At 30.6% G+C, this 22,342-nt stretch overlaps 3 protein-coding genes across 6 annotated transcripts; 1 reads left to right on the top strand and 2 right to left on the bottom strand.

Annotated features, from left to right (window-relative positions):
• Nucleotides 1–150: 150 nt before the first annotated feature.
• Nucleotides 151–4,937, bottom strand: tank (EI24 domain-containing protein tank). Its single transcript, XM_074122387.1, has 7 exons — nt 4,795–4,937; nt 4,551–4,726; nt 3,691–3,946; nt 3,476–3,595; nt 2,172–2,395; nt 2,022–2,096; nt 151–424 (listed from the first exon to the last, which is right to left on the bottom strand). The coding sequence occupies exons 1-7, from the start codon at nt 4,807–4,809 to the stop codon at nt 316–318; spliced, it is 975 nt and encodes a 324-aa protein (XP_073978488.1). The 5' UTR covers nt 4,810–4,937; the 3' UTR covers nt 151–315.
• Nucleotides 4,795–22,332, bottom strand: muc (dihydrolipoamide S-acetyltransferase muc). Of its 4 annotated transcripts, XR_012456573.1 has the most exons (11): nt 22,134–22,332; nt 20,609–20,766; nt 20,400–20,536; nt 19,263–19,514; nt 18,993–19,166; nt 18,723–18,916; nt 18,465–18,627; nt 16,623–16,756; nt 11,559–11,707; nt 10,397–10,503; nt 4,795–9,636 (listed from the first exon to the last, which is right to left on the bottom strand). XR_012456573.1 is itself a non-coding variant. In XM_074122376.1 (10 exons), exons 1-9 carry the CDS (start codon nt 22,265–22,267, stop codon nt 11,581–11,583), a joined length of 1,473 nt encoding a protein of 490 aa, XP_073978477.1. In that variant the 5' UTR covers nt 22,268–22,332; the 3' UTR covers nt 9,978–10,503; nt 11,559–11,580. The 4 variants fall into 4 exon arrangements, 3 of the variants coding, with proteins under 3 accessions (XP_073978477.1, XP_073978478.1, XP_073978479.1); XM_074122376.1 differs by lacking the exon at nt 4,795–9,636 and having other exon boundaries at nt 9,978–10,503; XM_074122377.1 differs by lacking the exons at nt 4,795–9,636; nt 22,134–22,332 and adding an exon at nt 21,492–21,735 and having other exon boundaries at nt 9,978–10,503.
• Trs23 (trafficking protein particle complex subunit 4-like protein Trs23) lies at nt 5,589–8,948 on the top strand. Its single transcript, XM_074122399.1, has 3 exons — nt 5,589–5,763; nt 5,834–6,112; nt 8,204–8,948. The coding sequence occupies exons 1-3, from the start codon at nt 5,589–5,591 to the stop codon at nt 8,404–8,406; spliced, it is 657 nt and encodes a 218-aa protein (XP_073978500.1). The 3' UTR covers nt 8,407–8,948.
• Nucleotides 22,333–22,342: the final 10 nt, after the last annotated feature.

Raw genomic sequence — 22,342 nt, forward strand, 5'->3', positions numbered from 1 at the left:
CATTGGCTTTTCACCATACAACCAACACAAACAATATTTACTAGTAAAAAAATATTTTGTTTGAAAAATATAGGTACAACTTAGGATTGGGATTCGACGTAGTCCAATAATGAGAAATAGTGTTAAAATTTATTTCAATAAAAGAAAAGGCACCTTTATGTCGTTTAATTGTAAAAGAAAACAGAAATTAGTTAAAATAAATTAATGCTCATTTAATTAAAAAGCGAGTAATAAATAAATAAGAAGGCCATGTTATTTTACCAACCACTAGATATTTCACAGCCATTGTTAAAAATAATGTACTATATCTATCAGTCAACTATTTTTAATGCGATTTTTGTCAGCCACTAGCGGTGTCATCGTGCGATGAAAAAGAGCGTTAGACAAAGCTATTACCGGTGAAAACAACTGAAGTTGTGTTTGCCTGAAAGAAAATTAATTTTATTAATCTACAAAAAATATTTCAACCAAACATTTTAAATGCTATCAAGTAAGGACAAAAAAAATTAACGGCTCTCATAAGTCTAGGCTATCAAAATAACCTTTATATCATAAACATGGTATATCGTAATAATCAGCAAGTACCATAATGCGATGAACCATAAATATAACACGAAGACAAAGGCACAAGGACCGCTCGGACCCACAGCTCTCCTTTGTAATGGCTTATAACTTGTACACAGTATTCTGTGAATATTTTATTAATAATAATAGTCTAGGCTGTCTGCTAAGATAAACTAATGAAATGTTATAAATTTATCACCCAAACAATAACAATTTTTTTTTTTTACCATTCAGTGTCAGATTGGTACAAAAAGATTTGGGATTAAAAATTGAGTTTTCATGAATATTAGAGATCATTATTTTTTTAATTTATTTTTTGTAAATGTCATTAAACACAAAGTCGTATCTTTTGTCTTAAAAGTAAAATTTTTGCGAAGATATTATGGATCATTTGTCTTCAAGTGTAACTTAATTCCGTTAACTTTAAGTCCCTAAGATCATTCTATTTATTCAGAATTAGGATCTTCAACCCTTCGGTTGCCCTAAGAAACATAAATGCAGCACTTAAAGTAAAAAAAAAAAAAAAAATGAAAAAAGAGAACACGAGTTTGAGAACAAAAGAAAAGAAACTATAAATAAAAATAATATGGAAAAACAACAGAAAGTTAAGTGAAAAAGGGCACCCCACAACAATGTACAAAAAAAAGAAGAAAGAAAATAAACAATTTTCCTTGAAACAACTATTAAAATGACACGGAAAAAAATGTAATAAGGCAGAGAACGAAGTTGCAAATCGGACTGGATATAATTGAAAGCTCACTCAAAAAAGAAAAACGTAGAAAGTATTCCAACATGTATGTAACTCTGAAATAAGTTTTTGGACAATATTAGCCAACTTGAAATGCAACTTCAACTGAACAGGGTTTATCAGTTTTGAAATTTTCTCAAAAATGACTCCAAAGAATTGAATAGTTATAGTTGGATTAATTCATCTTGTTGTATATTTCTTAATTCTATCATAAGAGGGCTAATTATACAGTTGTTAGTTGAGTCTCATGCAATTTAGATGTTTATGATGTGTAGATGTAAAGATACTAAGAAATAATTCTGTTTAGCAGCTGATGAACACCAATGAAAGGGTTTTTTAGATTTTGATAGGGTTATCAGAGTTAAGTCTGCGAGTCTTCAGAAGTGATAAGTTCAAACAAACTTCCATGGGGTGAGGAGGGAGAGGCTGAGAATAAGAGATAATTTGAATTATTAATTGAAGAGATAATTTTTTTTTTAATTGAACAAGATTTAAAATGTGAGGACAAATAATCAAATCTGTTGAGCGGATGTGCCACTTTTCTGAATAAATGTTTTAGTTTTAAGCGGTCTTTTCGTTCAAAATACTAGTTTGAACAAAGAGAATAGTATGAGAATTCGAACCAGATTTAGTTTTGTTTGCACAACAAAGAAAAATAGGTTTTGACCTAAAAATAATTAACTACATTAATAACTGGAAATAAACTTACGTTGAATTAATAACTGGTTCTGCTTCATTAGCACTGATTATAAACAGTGGAAATAATATGGAAAATATACAACCACTAGAAGTCAAAATTAATATTAGTTATAATGATCTGAGAAATGTAAATTTAAAGAATAATATATGTTCTTCTTACCTTATTATATATGAAGTCGTAAGGCTTGTTAGGAATGATAATGGCAAACCAAAACCGATAAAATAAGGCCAATTAGCTTCAATAAAGTTTAATCTTTTATGTAATTCCCATCCCATATTGTACATTTTATATTCAAAAGAATATAAGGAGTAAAGCATACAAGTATGTACCAGTGAAAATAAATATCCAAACGGAGCTACTGGAAAGAAACTGACCACCAATGTCTGGAAAAAAATGAAATAAAATTTTGATTAAAAAGTTATTGTTATTCCTATTAATTTGAGCAGCTGGTTCTTTAAGAACTTAACGCATTACTTCATTACTGGATATAACATAATTTCATTTCATTTAACTTAATTTAATAAAATGATTCTATTTAACAAAAAATTAATTATATTTCAGCGAACAATACTTTGCACTTGGTAAAGATATAAACAGATTATCAGTCCTTGATTACATCTTTAACCAACGTATTCATATGCACATCCTTACTGACTTATTTAAAACAAGGCTGTGATTCAATAAGTCTATTAAAGTAAAACTATAAGTGCATTTTTTCTTCCTGCAAGCATCCTACGAGCCACTGTCCATTTGGTGATGGTTGTAACGTGATATTATGGAATATGCAAGCCATCAGTGCACAGAAAATGGCTCCGAGCGCCAATGACTTGTGTTTAACGCGCCTGAATATATAATAATAATAAAAACAATCCCAAAACTGCAATGAGTACCAGCTACTTTTGGATTCAGAGCGGGAAGTATATACATAATGAGAAGGAAAGTAAACAGATAAACCGTCAAAAACTCTTCGTGATTTTTGCTGGTTTATATATAATAAATGACAATATAGTAATTATAATAAATATGCCAAACTAGTATTAATATTACTAGAATATTAGCGCAAACTAGTATTAAACTAATCTTTAGCAGGGAATGGATGAAGACAAAATTTGACTAAGAGAGAAAAAATAAAAATGTTGAAGTGCTTCTAATAATGGCTTTTATCTTGAGATCCACGATCACATTCTCATCTAATAGCGTCAACCTTGCCATCCTTTGTACTAAGCAATTATTGAAACACAACCCTAAATATTGCGCGATTAAAATTTCTTCTATTTGGCCAAAAAAAAAGTTTAAAAGAATTTATGCATACTTTTATAATCCAAAAACGGAGAACGACAGAACTCACTCACAAACGTAGAAGACAGTTGAACTTAGCTTTAACGTCATTTCCTATTCGATCCGTGTTATGTTAATTCTTCTATTCTAACAACTCATTCTAACTAGTAACATGACGTCCTTACCTGTATCAAAAATAGGAACTGAATAAGTACACTAAACATTGTATCTGCAATAAGTTTCCCAAAGCTAGATAACAGTTGGGGACGTCCTCTACTATGTCGGTACGCAGAATCTGCAATATCCTACAACGAAACATAAATTATAGAATTAATCTGAATTAATATGTTGTATCCAACGCGGCATTCATTGATTAGTATAAACAATTTTTAAATCTTACTTGAAACCAGAGGCTGTTGACTACTTTACTGAGCAATAAAAGAGGCATGACCCATATTGTACTAAATGTTAGTGATAACATCGAATGAGTTAAAGACCAAACGGAGTTTCCCACAAAGGAAGATTTTCCAAATAAAAGTGAAATAATATACTTCAAAAATGGAAGTACAGCGCCTTCAAATAAAAATATGCTCAGCCAAAATATTCCTCCATTTAAACCGCAGCACTGTAATGTCCTTTTCAAAACTTTTTTTTCTCTAAAAATAATACTTATACATTAAACAGGACTTATTATGTCATATATTGAATAGATATAAAAACTAGGAATATTTATTCCGTTTGAAATTGTGCACAATCTACGAAAACATATGTGTCATAAAGTTTGTAAACTATTTTGAAAAAAAGATTTAACAACGTGTTAAATTTTATACATTTTGCCTAAAAAAGCTTAATTAATTTTTGGATTACTATCTATTGCAGCATATTCCTAAATCGAGTTAAATTCTAGCATCTATATGATTCTCTTAATTATCACGCCCTTTCTCTTCGTCTCTTTATACCTTAACAAACTATAAAAACATTTACATTCATTGAGACCATGCATTACTTCAGAGAAAGCAGAGAATCATGAAAATCTATTTCACTGCGACATCAAAATTATAAGTATAAAACTTTAATGATAGAAGCAGAGTCTTATACAGGTTTGAGGGAGCATAAATTCTTAGATAAATTAATTTCACAAAGAATAATTGAAAACAGAATATAGAGATAAAAACAATTCTTTTCATCAAAATAGAATAGCAACAAGATTAAAGAAGACGGCACTCGATCAAATAATAAAGTAGTACTAAGAATAAATACTTTTGTGGTTTTTGCTGCTTTACTGCTGGATGTTCGCTCACTCTTCGCAACTTACTAATTTCTTGTGGAATAGAACCTCTTCTTGCTTTTTCATTAATACTTTTATCAAGGTAAAATATTACTACTGTTCCTTTTAAACTATCAATGAAGCCTCTTGTAAGGGCCCTTATAACAGTCTGCGTAAGAAAAGGCACATATTATTGATTGATAATTTTTTATACTAGGAATAACTAATAATGCCTACCGTTATGTTCTCCATTTAAGTTGACTATTTTCACAGTGAATCTCTCTAAAAGTATCTTTTACACTTTGTAGTAACTAATTCTGTTAACTTTCACCAAAGAAATAGGGTATCAAGCCCTTGAAAATAAAATACTTTAAAATATAAATTAAAAGCTGCCCAAAAGACTGCTTCTTAACAAGATTCACATGATTATTAATCAATCATCAGATAAAATACAAAAGTTTCCAAAACATCTAAAATTTATAACCTATTTAAGATTCAGCATAACAAAACGGGGATAGAAGACATTTCGAAGATACCTGACCGTATTGGTGGAGGTTTCTTTTCAGATGTTTATTATGGGTGAACTATCACTACTAATCGCTTTCATTGCTGGTTTAGCGAAATGATTAACAATCAAGTTTAAGAATAATCAGGATTAAAAAAAACAAAAAACATTCTAACATTAAATCATTCCTTGTAGTCAATATATATTTAGCAGAGCAGTTTTAAACAAAGTCTTAGAATTCTAATCAAAAACTAATCTTTTTAACATTGTAGCTAACCCAAGAAACAAATTTTCTCTTTGAAATTCATCAATATCATCTCTGAAGAAGAAAATTAAGAGAAATGTTAAAATGCGATAATTATCGATTGCATAAAAATCTAAATGTTGCTTAATAAGATTGTGTTGAGAGGTTATAAAACCTTCATACTTGTCGGTTAAAAACAGAGATGCCGTAAAAAGTGTGAGGTGTAATAAGAGGAAACAATAAACTAGGATAACGTTTTGAAACCTCCTTGTTTTACACAGGATGGTTATTTATGGAGTTTACATTGTTTCTAAATCGGGAGGGTTAATCTTTAATCATGACCACAATGTTCCCAAAGTTGTATCTGAGCATACTTTCAACTATCCAATTGATTTAAAATTAGTGAATGAAAATAAAAAGATAGTGGTTAGTTTTGGACAACATGATGGAATAATGGGTATGTAATCATCGATTACTTGATTTCTTTTTGAAAAATCAATAAAATAATTTTGTATTTTCTTCTGCAGTTGGTCATACCCTAATGGCTGTTAATGGAATAACAGTTTCTGGAACTCAGTTAGATGACGGCAGAGATGCGTTGGAAGTGATCGAGGATAAATCAAATTATCCTTTAACTTTACGATTTACTAGGCCGAGAGTAACCACTAACGAAAAAATTTTTCTTGCTAGCATGTTTTATCCACTTTTTGCTCTCGCCAGTCAGCTAAGTCCTGAGCCAAAAAGTTCAGGAATTGAACTCTTGGAAGCTGACACTTTCAAGCTTCAGTGCTTTCAAACCTTAACCGGTAAATTAGTGTTTTGTTTTATAAACTGGTGTGTAATTTTGTAAGGTGCAAAAATATTTAACAAAGATAAAATTGTACAATTGCAAGTTCAAACTTTTTATAATGTAATTAAAAATTTGAGATTAGCTGGTTAGATTGAAACTGTTAGATTAAATGAGTGTGACGTACTCATAATTATTGTAACCAAAAGATTGTGCCAGTCACCTTTAAAGTTTAGCTGCAAAAATCACCCCTTTTCGTAAAGTCCAGGATTTTCCCTCTAGTTTTTCTGATTCCCCGCTCTTTTCAAATGCAAAATATCGATTGTTATGCAATCAGATAAGATATGGAGGCTGGCATTGCGTATGGCGAACTTTTCTAGAGCTTCAGTGGCCTAAATGTATTCTACTCTAAGCACAGACTTCATCTCCCATCAAAAGGTTTGGCTTTTTTAGCATTCTGTATAAAAGTCTCTTTCAAAAGTGTCTTCAGATTCCACATTCACCGATTTTTCCTTCCAACTCACTTGTCCGTATAGAATTTGGAGCGTTACCTATCAAAGTAAATGTTTTCAAAGCTATGTATAATCTTTTGGTTAAAATACTTGAAATGGACACTTCGCGCCTACCACGTATATGCTTTAATATTCTGTCCAGGTGTAAATCAGTTCAAAAGAAAAATCCTAATGATTGGATGTCGTTTATAAGGGAAACAATGGCCTCTATTGATTGCCTTGATATTTACTTAACTGAAGACCCTAATATTCTGAAAACTGAAAGAAAATCTGTTGTTACAAAGCTTACAAATAAATTTCTTTCCGGAGATGTAATTAATAGCAAGTACAATGATCTATACAGAATAGTCTCTAATTTTGGAAATACTGAATGTTACCTAAATGTGGGCTGCAGTATAACTAAATTAAGAATTGTAACTCAGATCCGTCTCTGCAGAGTAAAAGTAGCGAAACTCTATATTAATGCCCATACATATATTTTTGACAGCAATATGTCCAGTTTGTAAGACTTTAGGCAGCGATTCCATTCTGCACTTTTTGTTTGAGTGTCAAACCTATTCGCCGATTAGATCATATTTCATCACTAAATATTATTGTCCAGCCTCTTGTTCAAACTCCAGGTTTGAGCAATTTCTCACAATACATTCTAAAGAACAGATAAATTCCTTGTATAACTTCTGTAAACAGGCTGCCAAAATTAGAAGTTTTGTTTTAGGAGAGTGATATTTTATTTTAGTTCCTTTTTTTTTCTCTCTCTCTCTCTCCCTCTTCTTCTTTTTTAGTACTTATTAAGAATATTTATATTTTATGTTAGTTTGTTTTCAGGATAAGAATTTGTATCTTTTGTTATATTATTTGGTTTATATTATTTATTTTATGTGTTAAATTGAGGATACTTTGTTTTCCTTAAGATATGTACCTAATTTCTTTTTCTTTGTACATCTATATGTAATTATTAAAAATTAAATTATAGGCCATCTCCATTGCTAAAGCAATTAGCTATGTAGCAATAAATAAATAAATACTGATTTTTCTGAGGCTGCATTCAGCAAGTTATCATGTGATGTAAAAAAAAGGTATACTAAAGGTATACCTACTTTTTAAGGCAGGCTTTACGTCCAACTACCATTAGCGTACATACATAACTATAAAGTTCTCATATTAAGCATTAAATAAAATCCAAGGCCTAGACCGGAAATCGAACCCCTACCACAGTACATATTAGATTTGTAGGTCTCGCCTCTAATCGCTTGGCCTTTATAATGTGATAGTCTTTATCGGAGTCCAATTATTACCCAGTTTGACCTGAGGAAGAGCCCTGCATTAAACAAAAAGGCAACTTTGAGGGGACGCCTGATATCTTCAGATACTCTGTTTTTGACCCTTGGGCCATTTCTGCAGAGATCTTTTCACACAGATTCCTTGAGGCTAGACAACTCAAACGACTGTATCCCTGTGTCTATTGTGGCACATAATTTAATCTTAGCATTGGACGAGGCCTATATATATATATATTTGTATAATTTTACTTTTATTATTGATTATTTATTTGACTAAAAAACTTTTTTTTTAAATTACTAATTTTGTTTTTGTTTCAGGAGTCAAATTTATGATAGTTGCTGATCCTGCGCAGACTGGTTTAGAAAACATTTTGAAAAGAATATATGAAATTTATGCCGACTTTGCTTTAAAAAATCCATTTTATTCTTTGGATATGCCTATAAGGTGTGAATTATTTGAGAGTAATTTACAAGCTCTGCTTGAACAAGCTGAAAAGTCGTCCAACATTACACATGTATGATTACTGAAACAAAAGTAAAAGTTATCTTGGCCGTTAAATTTTTGTACAATTACGTTCTCAAAAATGTGAAATCTTGCTAAATTGTTTAAGATTGGCTAAGTGGGTTAAACAATGTTTTATCAAAAGAAAATGTCAAACTTCTTCAATATGAATAATGCTACAATTAGTTTTGATGCCTTCTTAGAAAGGTTACGAACTATAATTTATATTGAAAAATATGGTTTAAAACAAGAAAACATGTTACCCAATGGTTTTAAGTTTTCAGTTAACATACAGTACTTTAGAGCAAGAAGTCTACTTATATTTGATAATGTGGCTAGAATTGGTTGAAGGCGGAAACATGAAGTCGAATTCTCTACACCAAACTGATTAATTACCTCTGATAAATTAGCTCCGAACCGGTTAGCGACACAATAAACATGCGTGCTACGTCAGATAAATCAGCTACTTATATTTGTCTTAAGTATTATATAATTTATTATTTTGTAATAATAAACCATATATAAATCTTTTCTTTTATGTACGTACATATTGAATTGTAATTATAAGTACTTCTTATTGGGAAAATCTTTTACAGATTTAAATTTACAGATTCCATATACCCGTAAAATACAATATCGATGGATTGCTTTTTCACAAAAATAAATTGCAAATCAAATGATAATTTATGTATTTCAACCACTAACCAAATAAATAGGGGAAAGTGCACACTTAATTCTAAAGTATCATTTTGCAGACAAAACCTGAAAATAAGTAGGTACGAAACGGTGTATATTTTATTCAAATTTTAAATTAAAATAAAAAAAAGGAAATTTTCCAAAGATTGGCACCTGTGTGTAATGTACAATATAACGATAGGTTCAACTCTTAATATCTTAATACTGAAGGTATAATGTTATTTTACTAGTTATTTCACCAGTTCGGGGGGAGGGTAGCTCCACGCCGCCATTTTCAGGATTCTACTTTCAGATTACAGCAGTGGATACCTCACTCGCTGAGTTTTGAAGGTTCTAATTTATTTCTACAAATTTCGAATTTTAGCTTAACTTAAAAAATACCCCTTGAGATACTTAACAAGAACTTAAATAAATGTTATGTGCATTTCGAACAAGCGGCTTTCTTCGTCACAAATTTAGCATCTTTTGTTGTTATTAATATTGGCTAGTACAACTACTTTGGCATTGGTTAAGTTGGAAATTTATTTACCCAAAAACTGTGGTAAGTTTTTACCTGTAAAAAAAACAAAAGTCACCTTCGTACTAAACGTTATCATATCATCGTCATTTAAATGTAGCGAGAAATCTTTGAACTAGAATGAATGTAGATCAATCAATACTTTACTTAAAAATACTTTATTGGAGTAAATCAGTACTAGGATTTTGAGCATTTCTTTTTTATTAATTTTTCATTTTATTATACTAGTATATTATTGCTTCAAAAATTAAATATAATTCAACCCTTTTTTACTTTTAAACACGATACAAGAATACTTTGTGCTTTTAAATCTTTGGCACCGTTTTTCAAAAATTTCGAACAGAATTTAAAGGGAAATAATTTGTAAATTAAAAAAATATACGAAAATAAAATTTAATAAGATACACAGAAAAATATCAATTACTCTTAATTACACGGACAGCTTATTGATTTGAAAAATAGCTTTCTATATTTCGAATAAATACATCTCTCCTAACTTTTTATCAAATTGATAAATTGAATTATACATTTCGTTCCTCAATATGAGGATTGAAAATATTGAGTAATAATATACATAAGTTATGATAAAATAAAATTCTTTTTCCAGTATAAATAAATATATCTATATGGTTATCTACATTGTGTATTATCCATCATAATAAATTACTATTGTAGACTTATGTAGTAAAAATGATTTCAGTCACAAATCCTATATTGTCAACTTTGGACAAATGAATAAAAATTAAGTTTGTATTTTTTTAATCTATAGCAGCATATTTTTATTTTTGGCAATCACCTTTTTTCCTAAGAAATTAGTAAAAAGGGAGAAGAATGTCTTTTTCCCATTCAAGTTCCCTCCGCCAAAGGGCAAGGAAGAGCAATTTGTCTGGATAAATCAGCCACCTAAGTAAAAAAAAATTAATACTTTTAGTATTAAAATATTTTATACATTTATCTTTAATCAAATTTAATGCTGAAAAATATTTCTCAATAAACTTTGATCGTTTTTATTGGGAATTTAGCGCATAAAATAATAATAATAATATTTATTAGGGAAAGGATTAGGTGAGTGGTTAGCAAAAGAGTGCCTAATTAACCAATGCCTTCCTAAAACTGCTTATTCTATACGCCTTCACGGTTACTTCTTTAATTATTAATTCTTATTAAAAGAAAAAAAAAAACATTTGTTTTGAACTGAAATTAATAAATAAAAAACAATCGGCCTACAAAGAAACATAACACGAGCTTATCCAGCACCCGAAAACAAATATCGTACGCTCTTATAGATTAGCTAATTCATGTGCGATAGATATTGATTTTGCTGGCGAATTTAAGTAGAAATCCACTTCAGAAAGCAATAATAATTGATAAGAATTATTTTTAAGATTATTTTATTTATAGTATTTTATAAGAACCTTTTTATTTGCCTTTCTTAATTTAATACCAACCTCTCAAACAATTGAAGTTCTGAGTTATTTGCTTCGCAAAATGTTTATGAATTAAAAATTATTGATTTGCCTCAGTTTTTATTATAAACTAATTAGATTATTTTTGTGGTAATAAAAAGATATAGACTACCAATGACCGCATTTGATGTGACAATTTATTGGTCCGATTAAAATATATAATCATGAGATGCCACTTTTCATTTTGTTAAATATAATTCGTTTGCGATGATCGGTTGAGTGCTCATGAGCGTGGACTTGTATTTGGGAAGTCCCTAATTCGAAAGTTCTAGTAACTAATTCTATATTTCTTAAAACTAATTACGTGCTTCCACCCCTCGTTAACGATATCATAATTTCCACCGTAAGTTTCCTAAAATAACAGGTCTGTACAACGAAAAGCTTTATTTATCTAACAAAAATGTAAGACGTAATAGATTAGCTACTAATATAAGTAAATAAAATTGTTATGGACAAAAAAGATTAACAGTTCTTTATAAAATGTAAAAATACCTGTCTACATGGAATCTAAATCTTACAACAGCATCTTGTAAGGTTCCTCAATAAGTTGCTTAAAAGCTGCAAGCCATTGAGCTCCTACAGCACCGTCTACTACACGATGATCTGCGCTTAAAGTAACGCTCATAAAACTCTTAGCAACTCTAGAATTAACAAATAATTAAGAGTATTACATTTTAACACAATTTCAAACATTGACACTGAAATTAAATAATTTTCATTGAATATTTTAAACAGATGTAGATATTTTGGCGTTAAATTCAAAAACCATAAAAAATAAAAAGTTTATCTTAGTCTAACCTAAACATCCTCGTAGCGGGTCTAGTAACTTCTACAGTTTTGCGAGGCATAGAAGGCGTATGAAATGCAAAGGTAACCTTCGGATGATTGGTGACTTAGCGCTTGCTCCCACAAACCCTAGACTATTACATTAAAACTATCCGGTAGGACAGTTGTATAAGGTTTGATCGTCAAAAACTGCACGAAAAAGCGTAACGTTGAAAAACACCCTACTTTGACAATTTTTTTCTCTTTTTCTAAAAATATAGGACAAACGCTCCTCAGGGGATTTCAAAGGGGGGAATTTTTTTTTCTTCTTCATTAATGATTTTAATAATTCAATAACTAATATGTTAAATAATTAGTTTTAATTTTAAATTTTATACTTTAATAGAAGTAAAAATAATATTTAATTTATAATGTAATTACAATTTCTTTAAAAATGATCAGAGCGGACCACTTAACAGATTATTTTTCCAATTTGATTTTTCTTTCTCATACTTAATGCATCACGATAAAAGGAGTATATTTTTGTGAAAAAAAAAAGTTAACGCGTTTTGTAAAATTCAATCCTATACCTTCCCTTATACCTATATTCTTACTGCAGTTTTTTTTTTTGTTTACAACGCCATCTAAAAGTATTTTACCTTGCGAAAATTTCATAATGTGTTTCAATTTTTTTTTTTTTTTCATTAAAACTGTCCGGTAGGACAGTTGTATAAGGGTTGATCGTCAAAAACTGCACGAAAAAGCGTAACGTTGAAAAACACCCAACTTTGACAATTTTTTTCTCTTTTTCTATAAAAGATAAAATTCCCAAATTTTCTTTAAATTATAGGGCAAACCCTCCTTTATCACTGTATTTATTTGTAACGACCCAGATTTAACAGGTTTCGAGAAAAAAGTTGCCGAAAATGAGCAAAAACGGCTTTTTCAAAAAATGTTCTTGTTCTTGTTCTTCTTGTTCTTCTTGTTACCTTTCTTGTAAACAACGTAGCGCCTAAACGCGCGAACCGATTTTCATGAATGAGGTGTCATTCGATTCGGAATTTCATGTAGATGTGCCTTTTGGGGGTCACGGCGCTGTAAATCGATTAGGAGAGGAGTTAGCCCCATGAATGTGAGGCCCCCTTCAAAATTATTGTTTACTAATAACTCTGTAAATCTTCGCCCGATTTTGATAAAATTTGACTGGTTGAAAGGGTTAAGGATCCCCTATATAACATAATTAAAGCGAAGTTCTGCTCTTACTCCTGTTAAGGGGAAGTATTGAAATCGTTTCATATTATCATCTCGTGAACCTTTTTCATTGAATGAATGGTCATCTATTTCGAAATTTTACATAGATTTGCATTTTAGAAGTCTTGCGTTCTGCTCTTACACCTATTAAGAGGAAGTATTGCAATCGTTTCATATTATCACAGCGTGAACCTTTTTCATTGAATGAATGGTCATTTATTTCGAAATTTTACGTAGGTTTGCATTTTAGAAGTCTTGCGTTCTGCTCTTACACCTATTAAGGGGAATTATTGCAATCGTTTCATATTATCACCGCGTGAACCTTATTCATTGAATGAATGGTCATTTATTTCGAAATTTTACATAGATTTGCATTTTAGAAGTCTTGATGCTGTGCATCATGAGGAGAGGAGTTTGCCCCGTGCTAGTAAGGCCAACACTAAAACTTATTCTAATGACTGAAAATTGTAGGCCAATTTTGATAAAATTTAGCAAGTAACATTGGTTAAATCTTCCTTACATGGCAGGACCATCATGCTTTTAACCTACTAAGGGGAAGTACTGCAAGACATCGACGCTTGAACCGATTTTCATGAATGAAGTATTCATTCTAAATTTTGGGTTAAATATTTTTTGGGTTATTCTAAATTTTACTTTAGGGATCTCAACGTCATACACGGTACAGGAGAGGAGTTAGCTTCACCAATTATTATTAACAATTAAAACTGTCCGGTATAACTATAAATCTTGGCCCGATGTTGTTAAAATTTGGCAGAAATTAGGGATTAGGGCTTCCCTGTTTAACATTAAATTGCCATCCTGCTCTTACTCCTACTAAGGAGAGAGATTGCAATCGATTCTAATTTTCGTACCGATTTTTAGGAATTAAATTACATATCATTTGATTTGAGATTAAATGTATAGATTTATCTTTTAGGTGTTGATGGAACAGAAGCTGTATTATATACCTAACTTCAGGCATTAGCCCCACGTAAGTGGGATCTCCTCAAATATTATTAAAACTGTCCGGTAGGACAGTTGTATAAGGGTTGACCATCAAAAACTGCACGAAAAAGCGTAACGTTGAAAAACACCCAACTTTGACAATTTTTTTCTCTTTTTCTATAAAAGATAAAATTCCCAAATTTTCTTTAAATTATAGGGCAAACCCTCCTTTATAACTGTAATTTTTTTGCAACAACCCAGATCTTATAGGTTTCGAGAAAAAAGTTGCCAAAAATGAGTAAAAACGGCTTTTTCAAAAAATGTTCTTGTTCTTGTTCTTCTTGTTCTTCTTCTTCTTCTTCTTCTTGTTACCTTTTTTGTAAACAACGTAGCGCCTAAACGCGCGAACCGATTTTCATGAATGAGGTGTCATTCGATTCGGAATTTTATGTAGATGTGCCTTTTGGGGGTCTCGATCCTGTACATCGAATGGGAGAGGAGTTAGCCCCCTTTATGTAAGGCCCCCTCCAAAATTATTATTACTAATTACTCTGTAAATCTTGGCCTGATTTTGATAAAATTTGGTAGGATGATAGGGTTAGGGCTCCCCTACCTAACAATAAAGCGACGATCTGCTCTTACACTTGTTAAGGGGAAGTATAGCAATCGTTGCAAATTATCGACACGTGAACCGATTTGCATGAATAAAGGGTCATTCGAATCGAAATTTTGTACAGATTTGCACTTTAAAAGTCTCGACGCCGTGCCTCATAAGAAGGGGAGTTTGCCCCACCCAAATAAGGCCCTTTCTAAAACTATTATTACCAATATTTCTATAACGCTTAGTCCGATTTTGATAAAATTCAGCTCGAATAAGTGGTTAAAGCTCCTCTACGTTGCTGATGCTCTTGCACCTACTAAGAGGAAGTACTGCAATCATTTAAATTATCAATGAGTGAACCGATTTAAATCAATGAATTGTCGTTCGATTAAAAGATCTTTGCCTCTTTGCCTTTTAGGAAGAAGTACTGCAATCGTAGTTTATTTTTCTTACTCCTCTTAAAAGGAAGTACTGAAATCGCAGTTTAATTTTGCTATTTACGTACAAATACCTTCCTATGTTATTCAAAACGCTTTTTCAAAAAAATTGTTATTGAGGATGGTTTGGGGGAACGCAACTATAATCATTCTTTAAAAAGATCTCTCCATTGGTAGTTACGGTTCCGACTTAACACCTTATCAGATTATAATGATAGAATTGTTTATTCCAAATTTTAAAAAAATCTGTAAAGAAGATATGTAACTTTGTAAAATAAACAAAAAGGAAAATCTATCCAAAAGGTACAAAAATCTCCTTAACAAAAACTTACAGTTTAAAATGTTAAGTATAAGGGTTGATTAAACGCCAAAAGGTACACAAATCAGCGAGTACCCAACATTTCATTAATACTTCATTAATAGTTAAGTAATTCTACTGCATTAATTTTCATTAATAAGTTATTTTTTAGAATTTATTAGATGTCACAGACCCTTATGCTGGCCATTTTCGTCTACAAAATATGTGTTCAAGTAGCACTGTAGATTGACTGTAATATCTAGTTATCTATAATAATGAAACTATTAATTACAGGTTAAAAAGAAAAACGTTACAAAAAATAAAAAAAAATTATGAGGCTAAAAAATTCAAAACTTTTTTTTATAAAAAACTTACATCAATGATTTAGTTTATTTTATTTATTTATTTTTATTTTTAAATAAAAATCGTCGGTTTAAGTTCATTCTTCGATTAAATTAATTGTTATTTTATGTAGTAGTCAAACGTTTATAATAATAGGTAATAATTATCTGGCTTTATCGCAAATAATATAGTTTTCTTCAATTACGAGTACATTCTCAATCTAGGTATTCATCCCACAATGTTGTATATATGTAATATAAAGTAAATAAGATATGCATATTTTTAGGGCAGCTAATTATTCCAGTATTTGACTATAAGTAAAATTAGGGGGACTAAATTAAATTACAATTGAGAAATGAATAATTGTTGTTGAATAATCTACTTGTTATTAACTGTGTGTTATTTGTGCTCACGAATATTTCGGTAAGACAAATTCAAGACAGTAGCCTACTCTAACTTTGTCTTTTTCTACTTTAACATGCCTGTACATATTTATGTGATTTATCATAATTATAACAAAAAAATATTATAAATGAAGTGGCCAGCATAAGGGTCTGTGACATCTAATAAATTCTAAAAAATAACTTATTAATGAAAATTAATGCAGTAGAATTACTTAACTATTAATGAAGTATTAATGAAATGTTGGGTACTCGCTGATTTGTGTACCTTTTGGCGTTTAATCAACCCTTATACTTAACATTTTAAACTGTAAGTTTTTGTTAATTACTTATAGCGCTTATTTCTTACTAACATTTAATCGCGTTAAATCGTCTTAATTCTTCCGTAATGCAAAAATATTAGTAAACGTGTTTTGCAACTTACAATAAAATGCGTATTATTGAACGAATCTGAGATAGAATATCAACGTAACATAATTTCGATCTAGAATCTAGATTTCCGGAAATATCACTTACCCTACTCCTTTTACCGGTACCATCCTTTCAACTGTAGTTCCTATGGCTAAAATACAAGCTTGTGGTGGATTAATTATCGCACAGAAATGATTCACACCGAACATTCCTAGATTAGATACAGAAATACTTCCACCCTGAAAAAAACCATTTATTAATTTACAATTTCAACCTCTAGAAAAGCTGAGGACGCTTTAATATAAATTAAAATTAAATTTTTGTGGGGGAATAATGTTTGTTCACAATCAAACGTCAAAGGAAACACGTTGATTGAAACATAACAAAAGTTGATTGAGATGTAGATCTTCAATGTTACCCAGTTTAACTTTATGTTAATTTTATTTTATAGGAGGCACTCAATTCGATACCCGCGGATTACTACCGATTATTACGTTATGTTGAAAAAAATATAAAAGAAAAGAAACAGTAAAAGTAATCTCACGTTAAATTAGCTTTTAATCAGTTGGATGTTAAACCTGCCTAAAATACTTTACTGTTACAATCTATTTTATTTACCAATTTATACTATTATAGTAAATATTAATAATCCAAAGCTAAAGAAAGAAAGCTAATTTAATTTTAGGCCCCTGAATGTTTTTAACAAGTAAATGCCTTAGAAGTAATAGTAGTAGTATTTTTGTGTTCAACACAGACGTGAAAAACTCACATGACTATATTTACAGCTTATCTTATTATTGTAGTTCAAAATATTATTTAGATTTTCAGTTAACTACGAATTTTAACAACATATTTAATTGGCAGTGGTAACCGGAGAATTCCCAGAAACATCAATTTAGAGAGAAGCCCTACTCCTAATCCTTCTAATATCAACTTAAACAATTTCAAGCAACACTGATACATCCTAATAAATTCCAATTATGAATGGAGGATAGGAGTTGAAAATCAGGGAGACTTAAAGAAAACACCTTGGGAAAATAAAGTAATACATTGTACCAGTGCTGTGAAATTTGCTTTTCAAAAACAAAGAAAAAGAAAATATTTATTCTGTCACAGTAGGAATATTCCTCAATCAAAGAAATAACAGTCGATAGAACAGAAGAAATACATATGATTGAAACGGAAAACTTAGCGTCTAGAGAAACTCTGGAAAAATAAAGTTTGGTTTCATTAACTTTACTGATATCTCATCTCTTTATTGAATACCTCTCATGACTCCAGTCATAAATTTATCAAAATATTTAATTTCTGCTAACTGGTTTTCACTTTAATGATAAGAGTGTTGAAAACAAATTAAGCTCTTCAGTCGAAACAGAAACATTCCCATGGTTTTAAATTAAGGAATACAATGAAATAGAATTTTTAGGAGGAATTTTCATTGAATGTTTTGTGTAAGGTAATAGCTGCTTTCAAAAGTTAACAGTACGAACCTAATAATAGCAAGGCCACTTCCGATTATTAAGGTGAATTATAAAAACAACCTCTAATTATGTTGTTATATCATTATTGTCTATATTTCTGCTTGTAGGAAACATATATAGTAAAATTCTTGAGAAAGAAAACACGTTTTTGAGTGTTTTAAATTGGAAAAATATTTTCAACTATCATTAGAGGTTGATTTATCTATTTGGTATGGAAAATTTGACTGCCACTTATAATATTTTGGTCGTACGCTACACTTGTCGACTTCTCTGATGAAATATAAAATCAAATGAAATGGAAGAAAAACCGAAACCGGCCAGAAATAGAAAATGGATAAAATCAACGTTTCCTGTAATTCTAATTTGAGAAACTAACTTAAATTTAGTGCCTGAACAGTATTTAAAAGCACAGATTTCTTTCAAGCCCGAGAAATCTTTTGCTAAATGTACAAAAACCGTTCATTACCTGAAATTCCTGAGGTTGAAGTTTCCCTTCTCTTGCTTTTTTAGCTAATGTTTTCACATCATTACTAATTTCAATTAATCCTTTCTGATCTGCATTGAATACAATTGGTGTAATCAGACCTCTTTCAGTGCTCACTGCTACACTAACATCCACTGTATTGAATCTAATGGAAATGTTATTTCATTCTATTAGAATTTTAATACTAAATCGCCATAAAATAGATTTGAAGGCAAGACCGTAATTTTATAGAACACATACTGCCTAATAAAAGTATCCATCCATGCAGAATTAGCTTCAGGTACTTTACGACAAGCAAGTGCTGTTGCTTTAATGATAAAATCATTTATACTTAATTTAACTTTTTCTTTCTCAAGAGCAATATTTAAATTCTTGCGCAGTGATACTATATTATCCATGCAACACTCCACTGTTAAATAATAGTGTGGTATAGTCTAAGAAAGTACATATTATTATTAAAAATATCAATTGATAATAGATTAATAAAGTTATCAATTAAATAAAAAATACCAGTTTGGACTGCAATAATCTTTTAGCAATTACTGTTCTAATGTTTGAAAGAGGTATATCAGTATAAGCTGAACCAGGACGCCTATCAACCCTTGCTGGTGCCGCGCTAGGTTTCAGCAACGCTAAATCCTTACTTTTTATGGACTCAAACAAACCAGAGCCTTTTTCTACCGTCTAAAAATAAATTATTTACGAATTAGTTCAGTCTAGTGTGGTTTTTAAGAATATTAAAACCAAAGGTTTCCACATATCGAAAGTTATCCTACTTACTTCCAGACGAATGTTTTTTTTCTCAGCTAATCTCCGTGCCATTGGACTCGCATATATTCTACCTTTTTCTGTTAATGGTACAGCGTGACTGGGAGGAGACACTTCAGGAGCAGGCTCAGCAGGTTTTGGAGTTGGAGGCGGTGCTGGAGTAACAGCTGGTGAGGGAGCCTTAGCAGGAATCACACCACCTTCGTCTTTAAAATCTTTGAAGGCTGGTATATCGGCTTCTTTTTCAACAATAACACAAACTATCTGAAAAAGGTAAATAGAATTTAATGACTAAGTATGACTTTATAATTCATTCAGACCACTTAACCAATAATTAAGCAGTAGTACGTACTGCCATTTTTCAGGCGTGCTTCGTTAAGCACTACTACAAAATTAGTAGATAGTTTAGATATGGATAATATTGTATATTATTGCCTATTAATACTTACAACCAATGAATAGTTTTAGAGGTTTGGAATTATTTGTCATTTCTTTAGCACCACATTTTTGTGCTTTATTTATTTTACATACCTTTGCCTATTTTTACAAACGAAGGCAGGACAGGCCCAGAATTCAAATGCATACAAGATACATTTATGTAATAAGACAAATTTTCATATTGTATTAAGTATGATAATCTCATTTTTCTCTCTGGAAAGAGATTGGCTGAAGGTTAGCGTATTAGCGTCAAATGGATTCTGACTTGGAGACCCTGAGTTCGAATCCAGCTGCTGGCCCTTAGATTTTCTCTTCCTAGGAGCCTCTTACAGCTCTCTGACCGGTGATGGACAGTGTTTTCTATAACGAGAGAACACTAACCGGTGGTCGGCAGACTTAGGTAAAAAGCTCCGGGCGCCAATGACATCAGAAGTTGACGCGCTTAAAAAAAAGGAAAAAAGAATAGGATTTTTCTTTTTAAGAATGTAGAAACTAAAATGATATCAAATTGTCGATAAGTGTTCTGTGGCTTTGAAACTTTGGTGGAAATATAATTCCCTAAATAAGTATGATGTATCTACCTCTGAAAAACTGAAACCTGTTAGTATAATATAAAACAAAATATTTTTTTCAGCTTTTCCAGATTGAGGAATAGCTGTCTGTTCAATAAACATACCTGGGTTTTTGTTAACTGGAATAACAAATCCCTACCTTGCCAATGGGAACATCTTTTGTCCCCGCAGGAACTAAGATTTTAGCCAAATAACCTTCTTCTGGCGTTTCGAAACCCATTGTTGCTTTATCAGTTTCAATTTCAGCTAATAAATCTCCTTCATTTAATTTGTCACCTATAAAGAAAAAGAAATTAATAATCAATTTATATATCAGTACTATGGCGTGTAATATGTACAAAGGATTACCCTCTTTTTTTGCCCAACTCACAATGGTCCCCATTTCCATAGTTGGAGAAAGGGCCGGAAGCGGTACTTTGAAGTGATCAGGGAGGCTGGAATATGTTCGTTTTGTTATTTGCCATGAGTAACAAATTCGTTCGACCGGAAGTATATTACTTTCATATCTGAAAATGTATACAGGCAATATTAAACCAGTTTTCCTAGTTATTTTAACAAAAAATAAATAAAAGCCTTGAAACTTCAAAATTAGTTTTGTAAACAAGACGTTTTATCTTATCTACTCGCAAATTTCTCAACAACTTTAATTAGATTACAAATTAAAAATAATTATTTAATAATTAATAACTACTTTTGTAAACGTAGGAAAAAAAAAAATTCTTTTATCGTATAAATAATCATTCTCTCCTAATCCACAAGTTAATAATAATAATTAATCAATATTCACAAGTGGAGTATAGCTGAAAGTAATTAACAAGATTAAAATATAATTAACTGGATTTATAAGAACCTAATAAACTTTTTTCCTTCTTCAGCTATTGTTCAATTTCCTAAAAATATTAAGTAATTCCTAGACTAGAAGAAAAGTTGATTTAATATGTACTTGAGAGCACTGAAAATGCTTAATGGCTCAAACTATAATTATAAATTTTCATCTCAAAACAACACTTAAGTCATCTAACTCCGAAAATAACAAACTCGACGAAATAACCTGAATTTGGAAGGCTCTCTTTTTATTATTTTTCTAAACATAAACTAGATATTCTTCATATCAAAGCAGGATACTAATTATTTTATTTATTGTTCCTATGGCCGCGAAAACTTGAGGAACCCGAGGTCTCTTTGAAACTGAAATAAAACTATATTTAAGAGAGGGTATTGCTTTTTTAACCTTCTGTTCTGTGGAGAAAACACAATTTCGGTCTTTCCTCAGGAAAATGAGTTTAAGAAAAAGTTCTAATTATTACCAGTAACTGTTAAAAAAACCTTAGCGAGAACGTATTTTATAAAAAGTTACACTGTTATATTAATGTTGTTAACGATGCTTGACACAATCTATCAAATAGGGATTTATTACTGTTTAGTTCTCGTGCACACAACAGTTCAAAAAATCTGTTCATGAATTATTGCACTAAATGATGAATAAAGTTAATAATCAGATTTTTTTTTGTTTTAACCAGATAACTATTTCCGAGTAGTGCATCATATGAATAAGGAATTTATTCAATACACTGATATAGTTGTCAACTGAATCAAATGCAAATGTAGAAAAATAAGTGGACAATAAAATCTATGAAAATAAAAATGCATACATAGACAAATCTGATTGTCAACGAAAATACGTTGACTTTAAAAGTTTAAAATACTTGGTGAAAAATTGTTTTGATGATTAAATTACGAAATAAAATTATATGAAAGAGATAGGATCAAATCAAATAGTCATTAATACTTAATACTAAGTTAAATTAAAACTCATTTTAAACTTTTGCTGACATTATAATTATATCTAAACGTCCCAATTAATTACAAATACCTAGAATTTTTGTTATCCAGAGTGAATTGATTGTTTCGAAATGACGAAAGGCACCTAGTCGTAGCATTTCTTTTTAAACTCTGCTTAACGAGAAATGTTAATATCTGACCTCCTCTAACTCCCATAAATGACATTCTCAAATTACGCGAACACCACCGTACACAATATAACCTAAATGCAATCTACCCACACATCTGAATAATAAATAA

Source organism: Rhodnius prolixus, unplaced genomic scaffold (genome assembly GCF_049639745.1).
Source record: "Rhodnius prolixus isolate KJV_2025 unplaced genomic scaffold, Rpr scaffold_8, whole genome shotgun sequence".
NCBI classification, from domain to species: Eukaryota; Metazoa; Arthropoda; class Insecta; order Hemiptera; family Reduviidae; genus Rhodnius; species Rhodnius prolixus.